The 18,357-nt window shown below is 37.9% G+C and overlaps 1 protein-coding gene across 2 annotated transcripts in view; it reads left to right on the forward strand.

Moving 5' to 3' along the window:
• The window catches only part of PALMD (palmdelphin), a 48,796-nt gene that overhangs the window by 11,429 nt on the left and 19,010 nt on the right, over nt 1-18,357 (forward strand). For both annotated transcript variants that reach the window (XM_011992517.1, XM_011992516.1), the window contains 2 exons: nt 4,930-5,010; nt 10,163-10,287. In XM_011992517.1, the coding sequence (XP_011847907.1) occupies nt 4,930-5,010; nt 10,163-10,287 (206 nt within the window). The remainder of the gene's footprint in view (nt 1-4,929; nt 5,011-10,162; nt 10,288-18,357) is intronic.

Genomic DNA, 18,357 nt, shown 5'->3' on the forward strand with positions numbered 1-18,357 from the left:
CCTTAGCCTCCTTTTCTTTTCATAAAAAATGTCTCCCATTGCTCTCATCTATCCCTTTCAAAACTCCCACATCTTTATCTCTAGCTCTGATTCTTCATCTCTCTCCATCCAACATTCCAACTGCCTAGCAGATAATTCCACCTATTTGGCCCAAGGTCACCTCAAACTTGGTGAATCCATCATCTTTTTTCCCAAAATCTTCCTTCTCCTGATACTCCTATTTCTACGTGTCATTCTGCTCTCCCATCAGTTTCCTAAGCATAAGAGCCTTACATTCCATTTGACACTTTCCTTTTCCTCAATGAGATGTCATCAGTTGCCAAGTCCTGACAAATCTAACTCCTTATTAACTCTGACATCCATAACCTCTGCTCCTTCTCATTCACGCTCTCATGGCCTTATGTATGAGTTGTGCAGTGGCCTAACTGATTCTCCTCTTTGTGTTCCCTCCCTTCCACAGCTACTATACAATGAGGCCATATTCAACTTCTTAAAACATGCTTTTAACTCTATGATTCTTCTTCCCCTGAAAACTTTTTATTGCTCCTTATCTCAATATGTAAATAAATTCTAAACCCTTTGTCATGCCATTCAGTATTCGCTACTGAGAATCTATCCTCATCTGGTTGTCCTTAATTTCCTGCTACTCCTTATATGGTAACTTAGATTCCAGACTTGTTGTTTTAAATAATGTCCCAGTGTGCTGGTTCCAGGCCTTTGCTCACATCAAGCCCTTGACTTGAGTGCCCTTTCTCCCTACTCCCCAGCCCCACTGTAACCACCCAAAATATTCCACTCAGATGCTACTCCAAAGTTTCTCTTAATGACATCAGCTAGGAACAACCTCTCCCTGTCTCCCCTCAACCTGCATCCTTACTAGTGCCTTAGTGATAACGTGTGTTACTACTAAAGTTATTATATGTTGGCTGGTGCAGTGGCTTGCGCCTGTAATCCCAACACTTTGGGAGGCCAAGGCAAGCGGATCACTTGAGGCCAGGATTTCAAGACCAGCCTGGCCAACATGGCAAAACTCCATTATCTCTACTAAAAATACAAAAATGACCCGGGCATGGTTGGGCATGCCTGTAATCTCATCTACTCGGGAGGCTCAGGCACGAGAATCACTTGAGACCAGGAGACAGAGGTTGCAGTGAGTTAAGATTGTGCCACTACAATCTAGCACTCCAGACTAAATGATGGTGCAAGACTCTGTCTCAAAAAAAAAAAAAAAAAAAAGTAAAGACAGAAAGAAAAACTATTATATGTAATAACTTTATTTCTTAGACTATAGTTACTTGCACAAATTACTTTCTTTAGCCAAGGTGGGAGGATTACTTGAACTCAGGAGTTTGAAACCAACCTGGGCAACACAGAAAGACCTTGTGTCTCTTAAAAATAAAAATAAAAAATATAGCCAGGTGTGGTGATGTGCACCCATAGTCCCAGCTACTTGAGAGGCTGAGGCAGGAGGATGATTTGAGCCTGGGAAATTGAAACTTCAGTGAGCTACGATTATGCCACTGCACTCCAGCCTCTGTGACAGAGCAAGATGCTGTCTAAAAAAAAAAAAAAAAAAAAAAGAATGTAAACTCACATCTACCAAATAATTTTTAAACACTGCACAACTCCTAATGTCATCTTGAATATAGCATTTGCACATAAGTAGCTAAGTGTTGAATAAATCAATAATCAAACAAGAAGGCAATTCTGCCTTCTTGACAGGATTAGGCATATTAGAATTTAGCACATTGTTAATCAATAATATAACTAAAATACTTATACTCTTAAGCATTGTGCTTACTTTTTATCAAATATGTGATTGTGTTAATATCATTGGATCATATTAATAGATGGTCACAATAACTTTATAGTTGTACAAGGTGAATAAATTAATTTTCAAAATAATTAAGAGATAACCTTTTCCAGATTGAAATTTCTGGGCGTCAGTTGCTAAAATAGGCTGTCAGATGGCTAAAAATCTAGGTAAATGCCCATTGAACAAAAAGTCAAGGTAGTTGAACATTGAGAAATAAGCAACAATATGTTATTCATAATGGTTACGTTAATAACCAGTATAATGTCTGATGTGCCAGGTTGCGACAGCTATCTATAGAAGTGCTCCAGGTGCTGGGGAAATTTGGGGAAGCAGATGGCATTTCACATTTATTTGCTCCATGAAAATTTGGGAAGGAATTAGCTGACGATGATAACTTTTGGTACACTAGCAACTGAGCTAGATAAACATCTTAAGGTTGACTTATAGTTTATTCTGCTATACTGAAACAAAGTTTTTGTCATACTATTTTTCATTAATGCTAACAGAGTCCAGTGAAATTTGGCAAAGAAACAATAACTCTGTGCTGATGAATATCTTATGAGGAAAAAGTACACCTATCTTAAAATAGGATCGTGCCTATAAACATTATGAAATTTCCTTCCTACATACCTCGACTGATATAAGAGAGGCATTATATTACCTCTGAGTGACAAAACATTAGTATTCCTTAGCAACTCTTGTATAAGCCTGGTGTTGCCAAAATACTCCAGATGCCATGCCTCTACCCACAGATTCAATTACCTGATTACTAACCCCAAGATGAAACTAGCACAAATGGCAAACTAGCCCAAACTGGCAATGAGCAGGGGTGGGGAGGCATTGCTGAGTTCAGCAATCCTGTCCACGACACAAAACATGCTCTTCTCTATGGGCTTTTCATGGAGAGCTAGTTGCAGCACCAGCCTCTAGGGAGCTAAAAATGTGCTCCCTGCTAATGAGAGGTCACACTCAGTGCTTGTTGTCCCAGTGCTGCCTCCTGGCCACAGTACTTCATGAAGGAGAAGAAAAAGGCAGAATTTGTGACCAGCTTGATTAACTTTCCACTCCAGGGAATGGCACAGTGAATTGGCTAGGAGTGTGGAGGCTGACTTCAGACTGCCTGGGTTCAAATCCTGGCTCTGACAATTGTCAGATGAAACTTGGATGAGTTAATTTCCCCTAAATTTCCATTTCCTCTTTGTAAATGGAAATTATCATAGTATCTCCTTGTTATGATGAGTATGAAGTAAAATGGTGCCTGAAAAATAATTACCAAAATGTTTGGCACAATGAATTTAAAATATAATTAATATTTGCTCAATAACAACCTCTAGAGATAGTGAAGAACTGACTCACAGAGGCTTCCAGAGTTTTTGTTACTAATGGCCAGATTTCATCCAAAGAAAGAAGTGGTTCTCAAGATGCATGCCTGTTGCCTAGCTATTTTTTTTCCCAAAGAAATACTTATGAAATTTTGAAAGTAAGCTGATATAGCCCAAGTCACATAGTGAGACCCTGTCTCAATAAAACATCAAAAAATTAGCCAGGCATGGCAGTGCACGCTGTAGTCCCAGCTACTCAGGAGGCTAAGATAGGAGGATTGTTTGAGCCCAGGACATCAAGGCTACAGTGAGCCATGATTATCACTGCACTCCAGCCTGGGCAACAGAATAAGACCTTATCTCGATAATAATAATAAGCTGATGAAATCATATATTCTCCTGACATGCAAAGAGAAACACAGCATACAGTTGGAGAGCAATATGTTGCTTTTCTTCAACAAATGTACCTGAAATTATACATCAAAAAAGAGTTTTTATCTTCAAAATAGTCACATCAGGGAAGCCATGCACTTATATATCAATAATGCACTTATATCAATAACACTGCCAAATATTTTTGGATCTCCTTCTTCTAAATTACCTTTATAGCTTACTTTTTTTGGATGTCTTCATTGGCAACAAAATTTCATCCTTTGGGAGTTTTTAATTTTGAAAGCAGATTTAAAACCAACACATATTAATAAGATGGAGAGAATGTCACCTCTGATCAAAAATGAGGAAATAAAGACCTTTTTGTATGACTAGTCATATGTCTCAAACAATTCCAGAGAATCTCTAAAACATTTCAAGCTAATGAAAGCACTGTCAGATTTAATGTGTTGCTTTCTGTATGATTAACAAGTTATATATTTATTTATTTAATGTTATTAAATACCTCTAGAGCACTGTGACGAGCACTGTGACGAGCACTAGAAACTTTTACATATATCAGCTCATTTAATGCTCACATCTTATGAAGTAGGTACTCTCAGTATCCTCATTTTACAGATGAGGTCATTGAGGCACAGAGAAGCTAAGGATTTTATCCCAAGACACAGAGATAGTAAGTGGAGGAGGCAAAAGTCAAACCCAGGCTATCTACTTAGTATATTTGCTATATTTTCTTAAAAGTACAACCTTTTTGTATTAGTAGTTATGCTTTCTGGGTTGTCTGAAGTAATGTAATTTAAACTTGGTGAAAGATACAATATATCTTCATGAGTTTTGTTTTACCTGAGCTAAAAAGCCTTCTTAGTGTTAAGAAGCACTATCTAAACTATTTTCCTCTATCTCCCCATAGCAGGCTATACAAGGAGGAAACAGTCCCACTTTCCAATTTCCTAGTGTTTCTAATGATCCATAGGTTGACCAGTTTTGCCACATAAGTTCTTTCACCCAGAAGCTTCTCAAACCGTGGGCCAGGATCAGTCTCTCTTCTCACGATGTTTCCTCACATCTATTTCAAAACTGTCTCCTTACAATTCACTTTTTCGATTACGTCACTCAGTAGGTCAATCTTGCTAGACTAACGGGGAAGAAAGAAAAGGGGAGTGAAGAAGGATGTTTAAGCCCTCTTTGAAAAGGTACCTTTTCATGTGCTTTCCCATCAGGAAAATGCTTCAAATGTCTCACTTTGCTCTCCTTTGCTTTGAAATAGGAGTTTCCAAAGCAGTTTCGCACCAATGCCAAAAAAAAATCACTAACGAGCCATTCAGACAGTGCCAACAACCCCAGGGAAACGTAATTAAGCAAATTTTAAAAATAAAATATACTGGAACTTTTTTATTTCAGGATAAAAGAAAAATACAGGAAGAAATCTCACAGAAGCGTCTGAAAATAGAGGAAGACAAACTAAAGCACCAGCATTTGAAGGTAATTTATGGCTTTAATTTCAATGATTTTTGTATTCAAAAATTCTACTGGTACTCAAATTTCAATAGTAAAAAAGCTTCAGGAAAGAAAAAAAAAATTCTAGATAGTTTGACTAACATTGTAATAACCACAGGGGAGGCCAACAAGCTAGTAATATTTGCATGTGAGAGTACTACCTTCTAGCCAACATGTGCAAAGTTGAAAACATGGTTTTATTACTTTTATTCTTTATTACTGAGTTTCCCAATTTTCTTGAGCAACCTTGAGAATTCAGCCTTGAGAATTTGGCCCTGCTCACAGTCTTGCTTAACATCCCTAGGGAGTGGATCCAGCTAGGAAGTGCCTTTTGAAATCAATGAAAGGCCAGTCGTTCCCCTGGGGGTGCAGAACAGTGTCTGGCCTCGTCAAGGATGCTTGTATCTAAAAGCTCAGTGCAATGAGTCCAATGTTGCTTGAGTATGCTTCGGGTTTTTGTTTTATTTTGTTTTGACAGACCATGAGATCATAACCAGAAATAACTTTCCATGTTTAAAATCAGATTTTACATCTTTCACTGGGTGTGGTCATTTTGTAATTAAAGCACATTGAGTTTCAACATTTTATTACTTAGCTTAGTGACAGGATGCAAGCAAATGACAAACAGCAGCTCCTTGTGAAAAGGCCCAGGCAGGAAACTACTTATCTGGCAGGGCTGCTATCAATAGATTTAATGAATCCCCTTAATGATACAAGGCTGCACACTCACGGGGTCTACAAAATTCAGTTAAACTTGCCGAATGCAACTGACTTCATTTTTCTAATGGAACAAGTACCTGCCTCTGAAAAGAAACATAATTTAAGATTCCAATTAGCCTCATTCTCTGGATTCTGTTTGCTTCTTTGCTTCTAAACAACTTGACATTTCCGATGTTTGATGGATAATTTCAAAGCATAGCTAGTCTGCTGCCCTTCCAATATGTCACACTGAATTTACATGAGTAGTATACATTGTCAAGAAATGTAGTGTGTACTCCTAGAAAATCAATGAAATTAAAAAAAAAAAGAATGTGCCACGTTGTTCCAGTGCAATTCAAATGAAATCAACAATCAAATCTAGAAAGTTTTTTAGATAGGGCATTTCTAACTCCAAAACCAGAGGTCATTTGCTCTCCTTTCCTCTCTCTGTCTGACACACACATGCACAATTTACACACACACACAATTACACACACAATACACACAATCCCGATCTCCCAATGAACTACTTCCTGCTTCTGAGTAAAATGATAGCTCTCTAGCTATCCTTGAGAATGGGCGATTGCTGTCCTTGCAGAATGGGTAACCACAAAACAGTGGAGCTCACAGTAGATGAGAAGATTTAAATATCCCCTTAGTTCATTCTAGAAAGTAAGATTCACAAGAAAAGCCTGACTCACGGAAAGGTCCATTTCTCAAGTAGCACCTCATTTCAGCACTTGCCAAAAACAGTCTGGAAAGTAGTACATGATCTTCCTTATTGGTTTGCTCTCCAGAACACAGGAGACCTCTCCCGATCCAATCCAATCAAAAACATTTATCATGTTTTGGACTGCCATATACAGTTGTGCAGACTGTGTACTGCACAAAGGTACCTGAAATGATGGTGCTAAAATCCTGTCCATATTCCTTCGCCAATCATGCACTCTGGTTCAGAGATGCTTATACCTGGAGCAAAAGATTTCAATTTTCTCTGCACAAAAGTGCTATCCACTTTCCCAAGCTGTTCACTGGCCAAAATGGGTGTGTGTGGCATGGAGCAGGGCTGGGAGCTGGGGGAAATGACACACTGTCCTAATTTGGGAAATTCAAGATTAAACAAACAAGATGAATGACAGTGTTTTAATTTAAACTACAGGATAAGTATTCTTTAATCTGGAGTAGTCAAGAAGGCACTATTGAAGGTATGGGATTCAAGTTGAGTCTTAACTGATAAGTAGAATTCGTATGGATGTATATAGGACCTTTAGTCAATACATATTTATTAAGTACATATTATGTACAGGGTACGAAGCTAGACTCTAAGAATATAAAATAAGTGAAATTTGGCTTGTGTCCTTAAAATGGTAACTGATACATAAACTCACAATAACAGTTATTCTGTGATAAACACTTTATGGGAGGCAAAAACTGCACAGGGCACAGAGAAGACAGAGTGGCTACTTCAGTAGAGCTCATTCTTCCAAGTTTTGCAGAAAATAGTTGGCTATACCAAACAGCAACGAGGCATCCTTCCAAAATGGGGTTCAAAATGTGCGAAAGTATTTTTAAAAACATTTCTACCACGTGTTCACCAAGTTAAGAAAGCTCTGTTCGCCTCTATAGCCTGTCTCTTACCTTCTTCATCCATTTGTCCTGGTTTTCATGACTATCCTCTCCACTTTCCTGATTGCAAACTAGTTCATTATACTTCAGCGACACACATTACACAACGTAAGCATAAACATTTACAAAGTGTTCCTCCCATATCAGAGTGCACACTTTTCAAAACAGTTGTAGTAACTCACTCTGATAACTCTGATATTCTTTAGCTCCTGAACCTGATGATCATTCTCATAGTGTGCTAGCAAGGGAATTTCTGGGACACTTTTAACATCTTAATATTCAAACCATTCCGAGATTTTCTTCCTGTATGGATCTTCTTGCCTAGTAATATGATCACAGTCTCATGTTACCAGGAAACACAAAATATAGTCAATCTGAAAAATTTTTGATTTCCGTGAGTCCATTCAATTCAATCTATGAGAAACCAATTTATTCCTACTCTACTGTAACTTCTGGGTAGATATGGAAGTGCTTCAGGAAAACCTTTTCCTATAAAAACTGCAGAAAGATCTATCACCTGCATGTCACATATTTTCATTTAGTTCCTATGCCTTTCAATTCTGAATTTCATTGTAGATTTTATTATACTCATTAGCCTCATATACTAAAGCACAAGTCTAAACTGTGACATAAAAGCAAAATAACTGTTTTGATTACTACAGTATGTATGTGATTGCATCATATATCATTTTGATTGCACATCCAAATTGAATATTTTATATTTAAGTTCAAAGAGTTCTTCACCAGGCATAAATGAAAACTTATGAAGTATGAACAAAGTTTCATAAGACCAAAATTAAAATTATTTCTAACCAGACTAAGAACCAAGAATATAGCCCCAAGTTAACCTAATCACGTCACAAGAATGATTCGCTACCCTCTATTATTCAGCCTCAGAAGACCACCCCATCTGAGTGTTTGTTATAGAGCTATGTATGCCATTGACTGGAACTTTTCTTATAGGTGGTTTGTAAGGAGTAAAACTTACCTCTATAGGTGTTGCTGTCTTCTTTCCTAAGCATTAGCTAAAATTCCATTAAATAAAAATGAATTAGAATCAAGGTAAATTATTAAAATGCTATATTCAGAGTTTCTTAGCATCTTTGACCCCAGGAGCTGAATCTTGACCAATGTTAATCCTATTTCCTGGGTCTGCGGGAAAACATTTTTGCAAACAGCTAAACAGCTATAATCAATGGTTAAGATAACACTGGGGTAAAGAATCTCTGGTCACAGAGTGGAGTAATACAAATTACTCTTATGGTATATATCGTCCACATGCAATTGCTTAAGACTCTGAAAAGGCCAACATAAATGTGACAATCGGGGTGAAGCTGTTATTTACTTAATCTAGTGGTTTTCAAACCATGTTCTGTGTATCCATAAGCTTTCAGGCCCCCTCACCGCTTCAATTAGAGAGGTCCAGAATTCATCTGTTTTCCAAACTAGAGTTCCATATAACATTTATTTGTAATGTTATAAGTTATAATGTTATATTGGCTTTTTTTTTAAAGAGAAAAAGATTTAAAAGTCATTGCCTTAGTAAAAAATAACCATCCTTTGGTAATTACCTATCACAACTAAACTTAATTTTAAATGTTTTTTTAATTCAGAGATACATGTATCTCAGTGGTATTTATTCTAGCATCCTTAAACACACACACACACACACACACACACACACACAAAGTTATTCTTATTTACTCTCATTTAAATTTCAATATAAGAGAAAGAAGTCCCAGAAAATAAAGTTTCCATTCTCTCCTCACGGATTTTAAATATAGTGAATCCCCAATGAATAATTAACAATGAATAACTGAACAAACAATTTATAGGGCAGATTAGATACATAATAAGAGCCCTTTCATTCCAGGAGGAAAAGAGAAACTTGAGCTCCTTGAAAATAACATGACCATATATACCTAACACTTCCTAATTGAGATGTAGGCTACATGCTAATTAAAGCCCATCCAACCTTTAGAGGTCTTTTTCATTTGTTTTAGGTTTTCTTAGGTCTTTAAACTCCAGGTCCAGGAGTTTAATTTCCTCATGCAAATTCAAGAGCAGTTTTTGTTTGTTCCATCTGGTGAAACATAATTTTTTGCATGTTGTTAAAGTTGACAAAAACTCACCAACGTTTAGATAGATCAGTAAATTCTGCACTTAAGAATGTCTATAACCAGGGAGATTCTGAGAAGAAAGAAGGAGGGCTAAGTAAGCTAAACAATAAACAGCTGCCACACAGCCTAAGAATAACATTGAATATGTTTAAGGTACAACAGTGACCTTCAGTTTTGCCCACCATTCTGATTAATACCACTAAAGATTTTTTTAAAGTAGTCATTGCATGCTCTCACCGGGGTGAGGTATCAAAATGGCTTCAAGAAGCTTTTGACTTTGTTAAGGACACAAGATATATACCCATCAATAACAGGTGACACTGAAGACATCATATTACGAGGTCTCATTATGACTGTGATAAACATACAGTATGGCATGGTTCTGAAGACAAAAAGTGAGGGTCAGGATGGGGCTGCCAGGAGTATGGGGGCCAGGGATCTTCATGCCGAAAGAGAGACCCAAACTAAACCTTGAAGTATAAATGGGATTTAGATGCATAAACACTGGCTTTGAATAGAGTCAAGAAGGTTACAATGATAGAAAATACCAGATTTATTCAGGCAAGTCACTGAGAGAAAATAATTCCTCTTTAACGCGTCACCTATTGAAATTCATAAGATTTGAAAGCAGTAAGAGATTTTGGAAATTATTGACCAATATAAGAATATATCTTTATGTTTCCTGACATCAGAAAAAGGCCTTGAGGGAGAAATGGCTTCTAGATGGAATCAGCAGCGGAAAAGAACAGGAAGAGATGAAGAAGCAAAATCAACAAGACCAGCACCAGATCCAGGTTCTAGAACAAAGTATCCTCAGGTATGGCCCTCACTGAGATACTCCACAACTACCTTTATTTTGACTTTGTCCCATGTTGTACATAGACATGCCATTCTCACTTTCAGGGGCATAATAAAATCTTCCATTTGAATTTCTTTTTTTTTTTTTTAAGGCAGGCTTTCACACTGTCACCCAGGCTGGAGTGCAGTGGCACTATCTTGGTTCACTGCAACCTCCACTCCTGGGACTCAAGCGATTCTCCAGCCTCAGCCTCCTGAGTAGCTAGGACTACAGGCATCCGCCACCAATTCTCGGCTAATTTTTGTATTTTTGTGGAAACGGGGTTTCACTATGTTGCCCAGATTGGTCTAGAACTCCTGAGCTCAAAGTGATGCATCTGCCTCGGCCTCCCAATGTACTTGGGTTACAGGTGTGAGCCACCACGGTCAGCCTTTAGAAATTCCATATGAATTTCTAAAAAAGACTAAGGAAACGCACCAGAAGGCCACAATAGAAATTTGACTATAAATATCACCTGAGTATAGCAACACTAGATTTCTTTTTAAATGCATATTGATGACTTACTTATACCTCTCTGAGCCTATTTCCTGCAGAATGGTAGTAACAATGCCTACCTTTTAAAAAATATGTGTGCTAAACTACCAGCACCTACCTGGCGCATGGTAGGTACGCAAACAACAGTCCTTCTTCACAGCCCCAGCCCCTACTCTCACCTTAGGACCGGTGACAAGCCTACAGGTGTGTTTACCCTGTCCTTCCATCATATTTCTCTCAGGCCCTCCCCAGTCACAACCATTATATTTTGGAAAGAAGGTTCTATAGGAATACTCTGTTCACAGTTTCCCTCTTCTAGTTCTTTGATGATTTGCTCACAGGTGTTCACCTCATTTCTCAACATCCTTTCCTGCTTAATTTGTGAGATCAGTACAGTCAGGCAACTGCTGGTGTAAGAAGTAATGTTCTAAAATTATCTTGGCTTGAAATAAGGTGATGGACATGAAAAAACTGGAAAGCTTAAATGTAAGATGGGATTATTAGTATTATCACATGCAAAAAAAACCACAAAAGAAACAGATACGGGAAAAGTCAGAATCATTTTCTAACCCACACAGGGAAAACATTTAAAAGACGGAATTTCTTGTGTTATAACCATGACAACAAATTAAAGTCTACCCATCTTTGAATATAGACAACTTTCAAAACCTCATTTGCTTTAATGTATTGCCTTTAGTGAGGACTATAGAAAAGATCTGAAACACAAAAGTATTTGGTGGCTGTGCTACGACCACATTTTGTCCATACTCACTGCGCTATACAAACAGATCTCATTAGGCTTAAAACTGACAATGTGAAAAAAGGCTTCCTCTCTTCAAATGATTTCCATTTTACTTGATTAATTGTAAGCACTTGTATATTTAATAGCTAAAAGCATTGACTGCTCATCCTTATCTAGATGTTTTTGAAATTAACAATTCTTAAAAGGTTATATAATTGAAATGTTTGCATTTATAAACCCCTCAGTTGTTTACTCAAAGATTTCTAAATAGTGGATAATAAATACTTTTAAAATAACCCAATAAATCAGCTCTATGGTTTGGAAAACTCAATTCTTATCAAGGCATCCCTTGGCACAAGACTTTCTTACCAAGATCCCAGCATAAGTGGGTGATTACTTTCTTCATTCCTCAACACAGAACCCTTATCTCTGAAGGAGTCCTGAATTTAATCCCTGCAAACCTTTCCTACTGCACAGACACCTACTTGCTTCCCCTCAAAACCTCCTTTTAGAGTCTTTCCACATACTGAACACTTACAACTTTCTCTGCATCTGATGATAATGGAAGTGGCTACATATGCTCAAACTCCATTAACAGGCTTGGGCAGCATTCTGAGTCATCCTAGTATTAACCAGGACCCTACTGATTGCTTTTAGGCCTTGCCTGAATGCTCTGAGAAGCACATAAGCTCCTAGTAGTATTGATAGTGGCTTGTCTAGTTAGAGCTCCTTCCTAACCAAAAATTAAAAAGGAGAAGGAGGAGGAAGATGAAGAGAGATATATATTTAATAAGCCATGGAATACACCAGGCACTTTACAAATATTGTCCTATTTAATCTTCATAACTCGGTGAGGGTAGGTATTGTTACCTTCACTTCTTTCAGAGAAGTTAAGGAATTCACAGAACTAGGAAGTGGGAAGTCAGGGACTAACCCATTTGACTACTCCACAGTGCCTGTAAAATGATGGCACACAGCATCCTCTGTGGACTGGAAAGGTATCTCTCTTATAGAAAATCTTTGAAGTATGTTCTGTCCCTTTGCTCTCCTTTCTCCAAAAAGCTCCAACCACACAGGATCTCCTTCTATGTCCCCCTATTCTCTTTGGTAAATTACTGATTACACGTTTGTTCATTACCCATTTCTCGCATCTCACTACAACTTTTAGATCTTCATGATGCTATGAATCCATCAATACTCCTTGTGAACACCAAATTAGTTTAGTCCTTAAATGTAAGTAATAGTAACAGTAGTGGTTCATTTTTAAAGGAACTTGTATAATTTACAAAGCGCTTGCACTTACATTAAGTCATTAAAAACAACAATCCTAGAAAGAAAGCACCAACACCTCCATTTCACAGATGAGGAAATAGGCGCAGCGAGAGAAAGTGACTTAATTAAGGTCACAGAGTCAGTAAAGGGTAGACTTAGATTTCAAAGCAAGCCAGGTTCAGTGCTCTTCAGCTGAAAAATGAAAGGAGAGCTGTAAATGTAAATACTCTAGAAATAGTAAAACACCTAACACAGACAAGTATCTCTAATAATCAGCAAACTGCTTTGTTTAAGGAATGATCCTGAAAAGATGTATTTGCAAAAAAAAAAATAAAGAATTTGTTTTCTTGTGACCTATAGAGGCATGTTTATCTGGTTAAAAATATAAAAGTAACAGAATGTTCCAAAGCAACACACGAAGAGAAAAAAATAACGATGCCTTGTCTGTATTCAGCAACTTCCCCTACTGCCCAGCATTATAAAAACCACATTGCCAAAGCAGCTTTATCTGATAACGGAACATTTTCTCCTCAGATGTTTGTAAAGCTGCTAAAAAAAAGAAAAAAAGAAAAAAAAATTCAGGTGCATGTTTTTAAATTCAATCTTTCTCCTAAACAAGTACCCACAGTGCTTGAGAAGCTCTTATTACCAGCTAAATCAGTACAATTTCCTGTTAGCACTGAGTAGCAATGGAGCCAACTGATGAAGTTGAACTAGGGAGAGCCACTCACAATCCCTAAGCAGGGAAAGTAACTCAAACTTTGAATGTGATTTATCACTTGACTTACGTGCCTGCTCGAGGGTGACATTTGCCACTCTGCCAGGCCCCTCAGCTACAGGATAAGACTTTAATGGGAGGATCAAAATAGAAATATTGCTACTACCGTGGAGTCCATAGCAGAGCCAGACTTTGCCCATGAACCTTTCTTTCTTTCTACTTGCAAGGCGTTGTGAGATGAACTGAAACAGCATTGCCTCTGGCATTCAAATCCCTGTTTTGCTGACTTAGTACATAGGCTTGGCCATGTTCTTTCATTTCTTTGAGCCACAGTTTCCCTGCCTCTAATGTGGGACAGTTACAGCCACTTCATAGGACTGCTGTGAATATAGAGTGCCTGACACATGGTAGGTGTACAAAAAAGATTAAATACTAGTCCTTACCAAAAGGTGAAATTAGAAGAACAACACTGCACGGATCTTTAACCAGGTATTTTTATTTTTTGGCCAAGTGCTCTCCTTTCTTTATGCTAGTACAAAGAGTGTTTCTCTTGGAGTAAACTGAGAAGACTAACCAAAGAGTATATTTCCACTTGGAAATAATCTATGATTTTTTTTTTTATGGTTTAAAGGCTAGAATGCTACCATAGCGGTTAATTTTTGTGGAACATTTGCCTTGGACCAGGCATTGTGCTAAACATTTCATGTATATGATTTCACTGAATTCTCACCACTACCCTATTAGGTAGGTAACATTTAACAGATGAGAAAAATTGACACTTACAGAGGCTAACTCACCCTAGGTCATACAGCTAAACGTAAAGAGCCAGGATTTTAAACCTAATTAAAAGTCCTAATCATAAAAATAAAATTGCGCCTCAGATCCTGCAGAAATTTTTTACAAATGTTAAATTCTGTAAACTCTATACTTTTATAGCAATTTTAAAATTTCCAATCTACGCTATAATTTCACTTTTATGTGTACCACTTTATGTAGACATTTACCTGAATATTTAACATATTAAAGACATTCAGAGGGTACCCTGACTCACGCATAACCTTTAAGTAAAGCATATCTGCTTATTCATCCTGTCGTCTTCTCTTCCAAAGAGAGGCAACATTTCAGAAAATAAGTGGGTTTCCATGGTTTCTGTCTCTGAGTTACATTCTTAGCTTTGGAACAATATTGTGGAGTATTTTGCCTGGTGCCCTGATTAATACCTTAGGAGGAAATGTTCCCAGGGGAAGGCTATACTGAACATCTCCTTCTGAATCACTTTGCTTAAACAGAGTTTCAATTTGCCTCCCAAATGAGCCCTGCTCTTACTGAGACCACTGAACCATTTACTGCCTGATTGTAGGCACAGGTGCACTGATTTTCAGTCCAAATATCCATGTGCACGAATTTATATCCTGGTTTGGAAATCTTGTCCTAACACTTTCCTTGCTCTCCTCTATTCAATAGCCCACACCCAAAATGACACCTCCAATAAGTCTCCATAGGAGGTATGCCCCCAGCAACTTGTTCACATCCTGGGTTCTTCTTTCCTATCCAGCTACCCTGCAGTTGTCCATGACCTCCCTTAGCCAAACTGCCCTGCGCCACGCTCCCATCCAGACACTGTACTTCTTGAACTGTGTCCAAAGACCTCTGACTTTAATTGGAGCACACAGAGTGCCTGACAGAAATGTCATAAGCATGAAATGTAAAAGGTTAACTGCCGAGGAGAATGATGCAAATACACTGCATTCCCTTTGGGAAGGATAAGCTACTTATGATTAAATGTTCTCTAGCACGGATTTTTTTTTAAATACTCCAAAGTGCCCTTCTGACCTTCTGCCTTCTTTTAATGAACTTTCATTTGTCCCCCAAATAGTCAGAAACTGCTTTCCGCAGATGATACAAATGGGCAAAGGTGTATGTGAAGCCTTGGATGTCTATGTGACTACGTGTCATGAGAAAAGCCAAGTAGACTGGCACAGCAGCTATAGTCACATCCCACATAACTTGAGGAAAATTCCTCCACAAAAGTAGCTGAAACCCAAGAAAATGCATTCTGCTCAATATCACGTAAAGCAATAACCTACTCAATTAACTCAAAAGAGAGCAGGCAAGATTCAATTCAAAAGGGAACCAAAACATTGATGTAGAAATATAAAAGTTAAATTTTGTTGTTACTGGTTGTCATTTATCAAAGTTTAGCTTGTTATTATTTCCATCCAAGTTTAACCCCTACCTAACACTTTTAACTATCTCTGCAGGTCAATTGTACCTTAATGAAACTAATGTTTCATCAAACACGGGTGAGGTACGCTAAGTGAAAAATATTACATTCTAGATGTTTCTGCCTTCCTACCCTAACCCGTATCTAATGCCACATAGCAGAGAGATAGATAAGCTGCTCTTTTATGACAACATGAGGAAAAGAAAAAAAAGGCGAAAAAAAACTCTACCATTTGTTTCTTATTAAATTTGCTGTTGCCTAGAGACGCTGAAGAAATTATTCTAAGGTAATTACATGAGTCAAAATCATTCCAAGCATGTTTTTTACTCTCCATATTTGACTAATTGGTTTACCAGATTTGTAATATTTCATCTGTTGTTGTTTCCCAGATAGTCTGATTATTTTTAATTCAGGAGCTTCACTTTTAATTTAACAAAAAAAAAAAAGCCAAGTAAACCAAACTTAAAAGCAAAAAAGGGAAGAAGTCTACCCACTCCAACCCACCAAAACACACACACACAGGCCCCTAGTACAATGCCTAGCACATAGTAGGAATACCTGTGAATACACAGCTTAATAAATGAATTAATGAGTAAAATAGATGACATATAGATGAATGTTAGTACTTAAAATACTGCCTTTCTAAGAGGACCAGCTGAAGAAGCCTAGATAATGACTTGAACATTAATGAACTGAAAAGGAAAGCTTTGAAACTCTTTTTAAAATAAAAAAGAATAAACATCCAGCTATTTTAAGTCAAGGGCAAAGTTAAATGGTAGTGGTGTCCTGGTTTTTGAAACAATTATCAATGGCATGTTTTAACTTCTCACCATTGCTTTGTTTACTTTCTCTCCATTTTCCTTTCCTCCATATGCCCTTTATTTTCCTTATCCCGACCTTTCAGCATTCATTCCTGTTCACACCTGCCAATGTCATCTATATGTTAGTAGAAATAAGGATTAAATGGTTACTGGCCCCCACCACGATAGGCTGAAAAGTAGATTGCAATAACCTCTGAGGGTCCTCCCTCCACTCCACTTCAATTTATGTAACAACAGCTACCCTTTATGGAGCACTATTCTGAGAATAACAGTTCTCTGAGGGAAGTCTAATTAGCCTCATTTTGTACATAAGGACACTAAAGCATAGAAAGCTATCAATCTGGTAACAGTCATGCCAGGAGTCACACGTAGGTCTTTCTGACTCCAGACCCTTCCCACCAGACCTCACACTGCTTATTCTTGATTCATTCCATGAACATTATTGAGAACTTGCCATATGTAAGTCTTTGAGTCTTACAGAGAAGATTCCATATAAGCTCCTCCACCAAAAATTTATTTGTGTTTTTCTCTTTTTAAATCCTTTACCTTTTCAAAATGCATTTACATTTACTATCTCATTTAAAATGGTATTCAGTGCCTTGAAATACAAATTTGACACCATTAGCCGAGTTGTCATAGATCTTCGGCTGTGCTGACATGAGTAAAGAAGAACAAAGGGGCCGGGCGCGGTGGCTCAAGCCTGTAATCCCAGCACTTTGGGAGGCCGAGACGGGCGGATCACAAGGTCAGGAGATCGAGACCAGCCTGGCTAATACGGTGAAACCCCGTCTCTACTAAAAAAATACAAAAAACTAGCCGGGTGAGGTGGCGGGCGCCTGTAGTCCCAGCTACTCGGGAGGCTGAGGCAGGAGAATGGCGTAAACCCGGGAGGCGGAGCTTGCAGTGAGCTGAGATCCGGCCACTGCACTCCAGCCTGGGCGACAGAGCGAGACTCTGTCTCAAAAAAAAAAAAAAAAAGAAGAACAAAGGAGCAACTGCACAATCCAGTAAATGGGAGGTGAATTAGTTTCAGTGATCCGTTCTCCAAGCCTTGGTCATAAAGGAAGAATGTTCAAGAGCAGCGACTCACTGTAATAGAGAAAGGATCTGTGCTGCCCGCCACCGGGCTAGGCTTCTCCATTCGGCAGGAGAGTTTCCCGTGACTAATTTTACCAGCTCAAAAAACTTCCACACCCACGCCCTTGTGATGCACCTTTTGTCTGCCATAAGGCAAAAGTCACTTTGTCCACTTAGACCACCCAAGGTTATCTGATTCTTGTTGGTTATTCGATGTTTTATTAGGATTGGAATTTATATTTGTTGATCTTCAAACAATAGAGTCCTGTTCCTTGGTATCAAACATGAACAGTTAACATCAAGAAGCAAAGCAAAAATGAAATGGATAAAAAATAGAAAATATAGTGGCTGCTCTGTAATATAGTCAGGGATAAATGTTAAGGGTTACCAAGCCACAAAGCCAGGAATTATTTCTGAAAGGAAAGAGTCACTAGCTGTCTCCATCATTGAATACTTTTTGCCATTTCATTATATAATTACAAGTAGTTTATTCATAGAAATGTTTTTCTCTACAATTTTTTTTTTAGGAAAATAAAAGAGGCTTACCAGAATCACGGATAAGTATATCTTCAGTTAACTTGCCATGTCCTGGCCACAACAGTCGTGAGCTTCACTTTTAATTTAACAAAAAAAAAAAGCCAAGTAAACCAAACTTAAAAGCAAAAAAGGGAAGAAGTCTACCCACTCCAACCCACCAAAA

This window comes from Mandrillus leucophaeus, unplaced genomic scaffold (genome assembly GCF_000951045.1).
Source record: "Mandrillus leucophaeus isolate KB7577 unplaced genomic scaffold, Mleu.le_1.0 Scaffold413, whole genome shotgun sequence".
NCBI lineage: Eukaryota > Metazoa > Chordata > Mammalia > Primates > Cercopithecidae > Mandrillus > Mandrillus leucophaeus.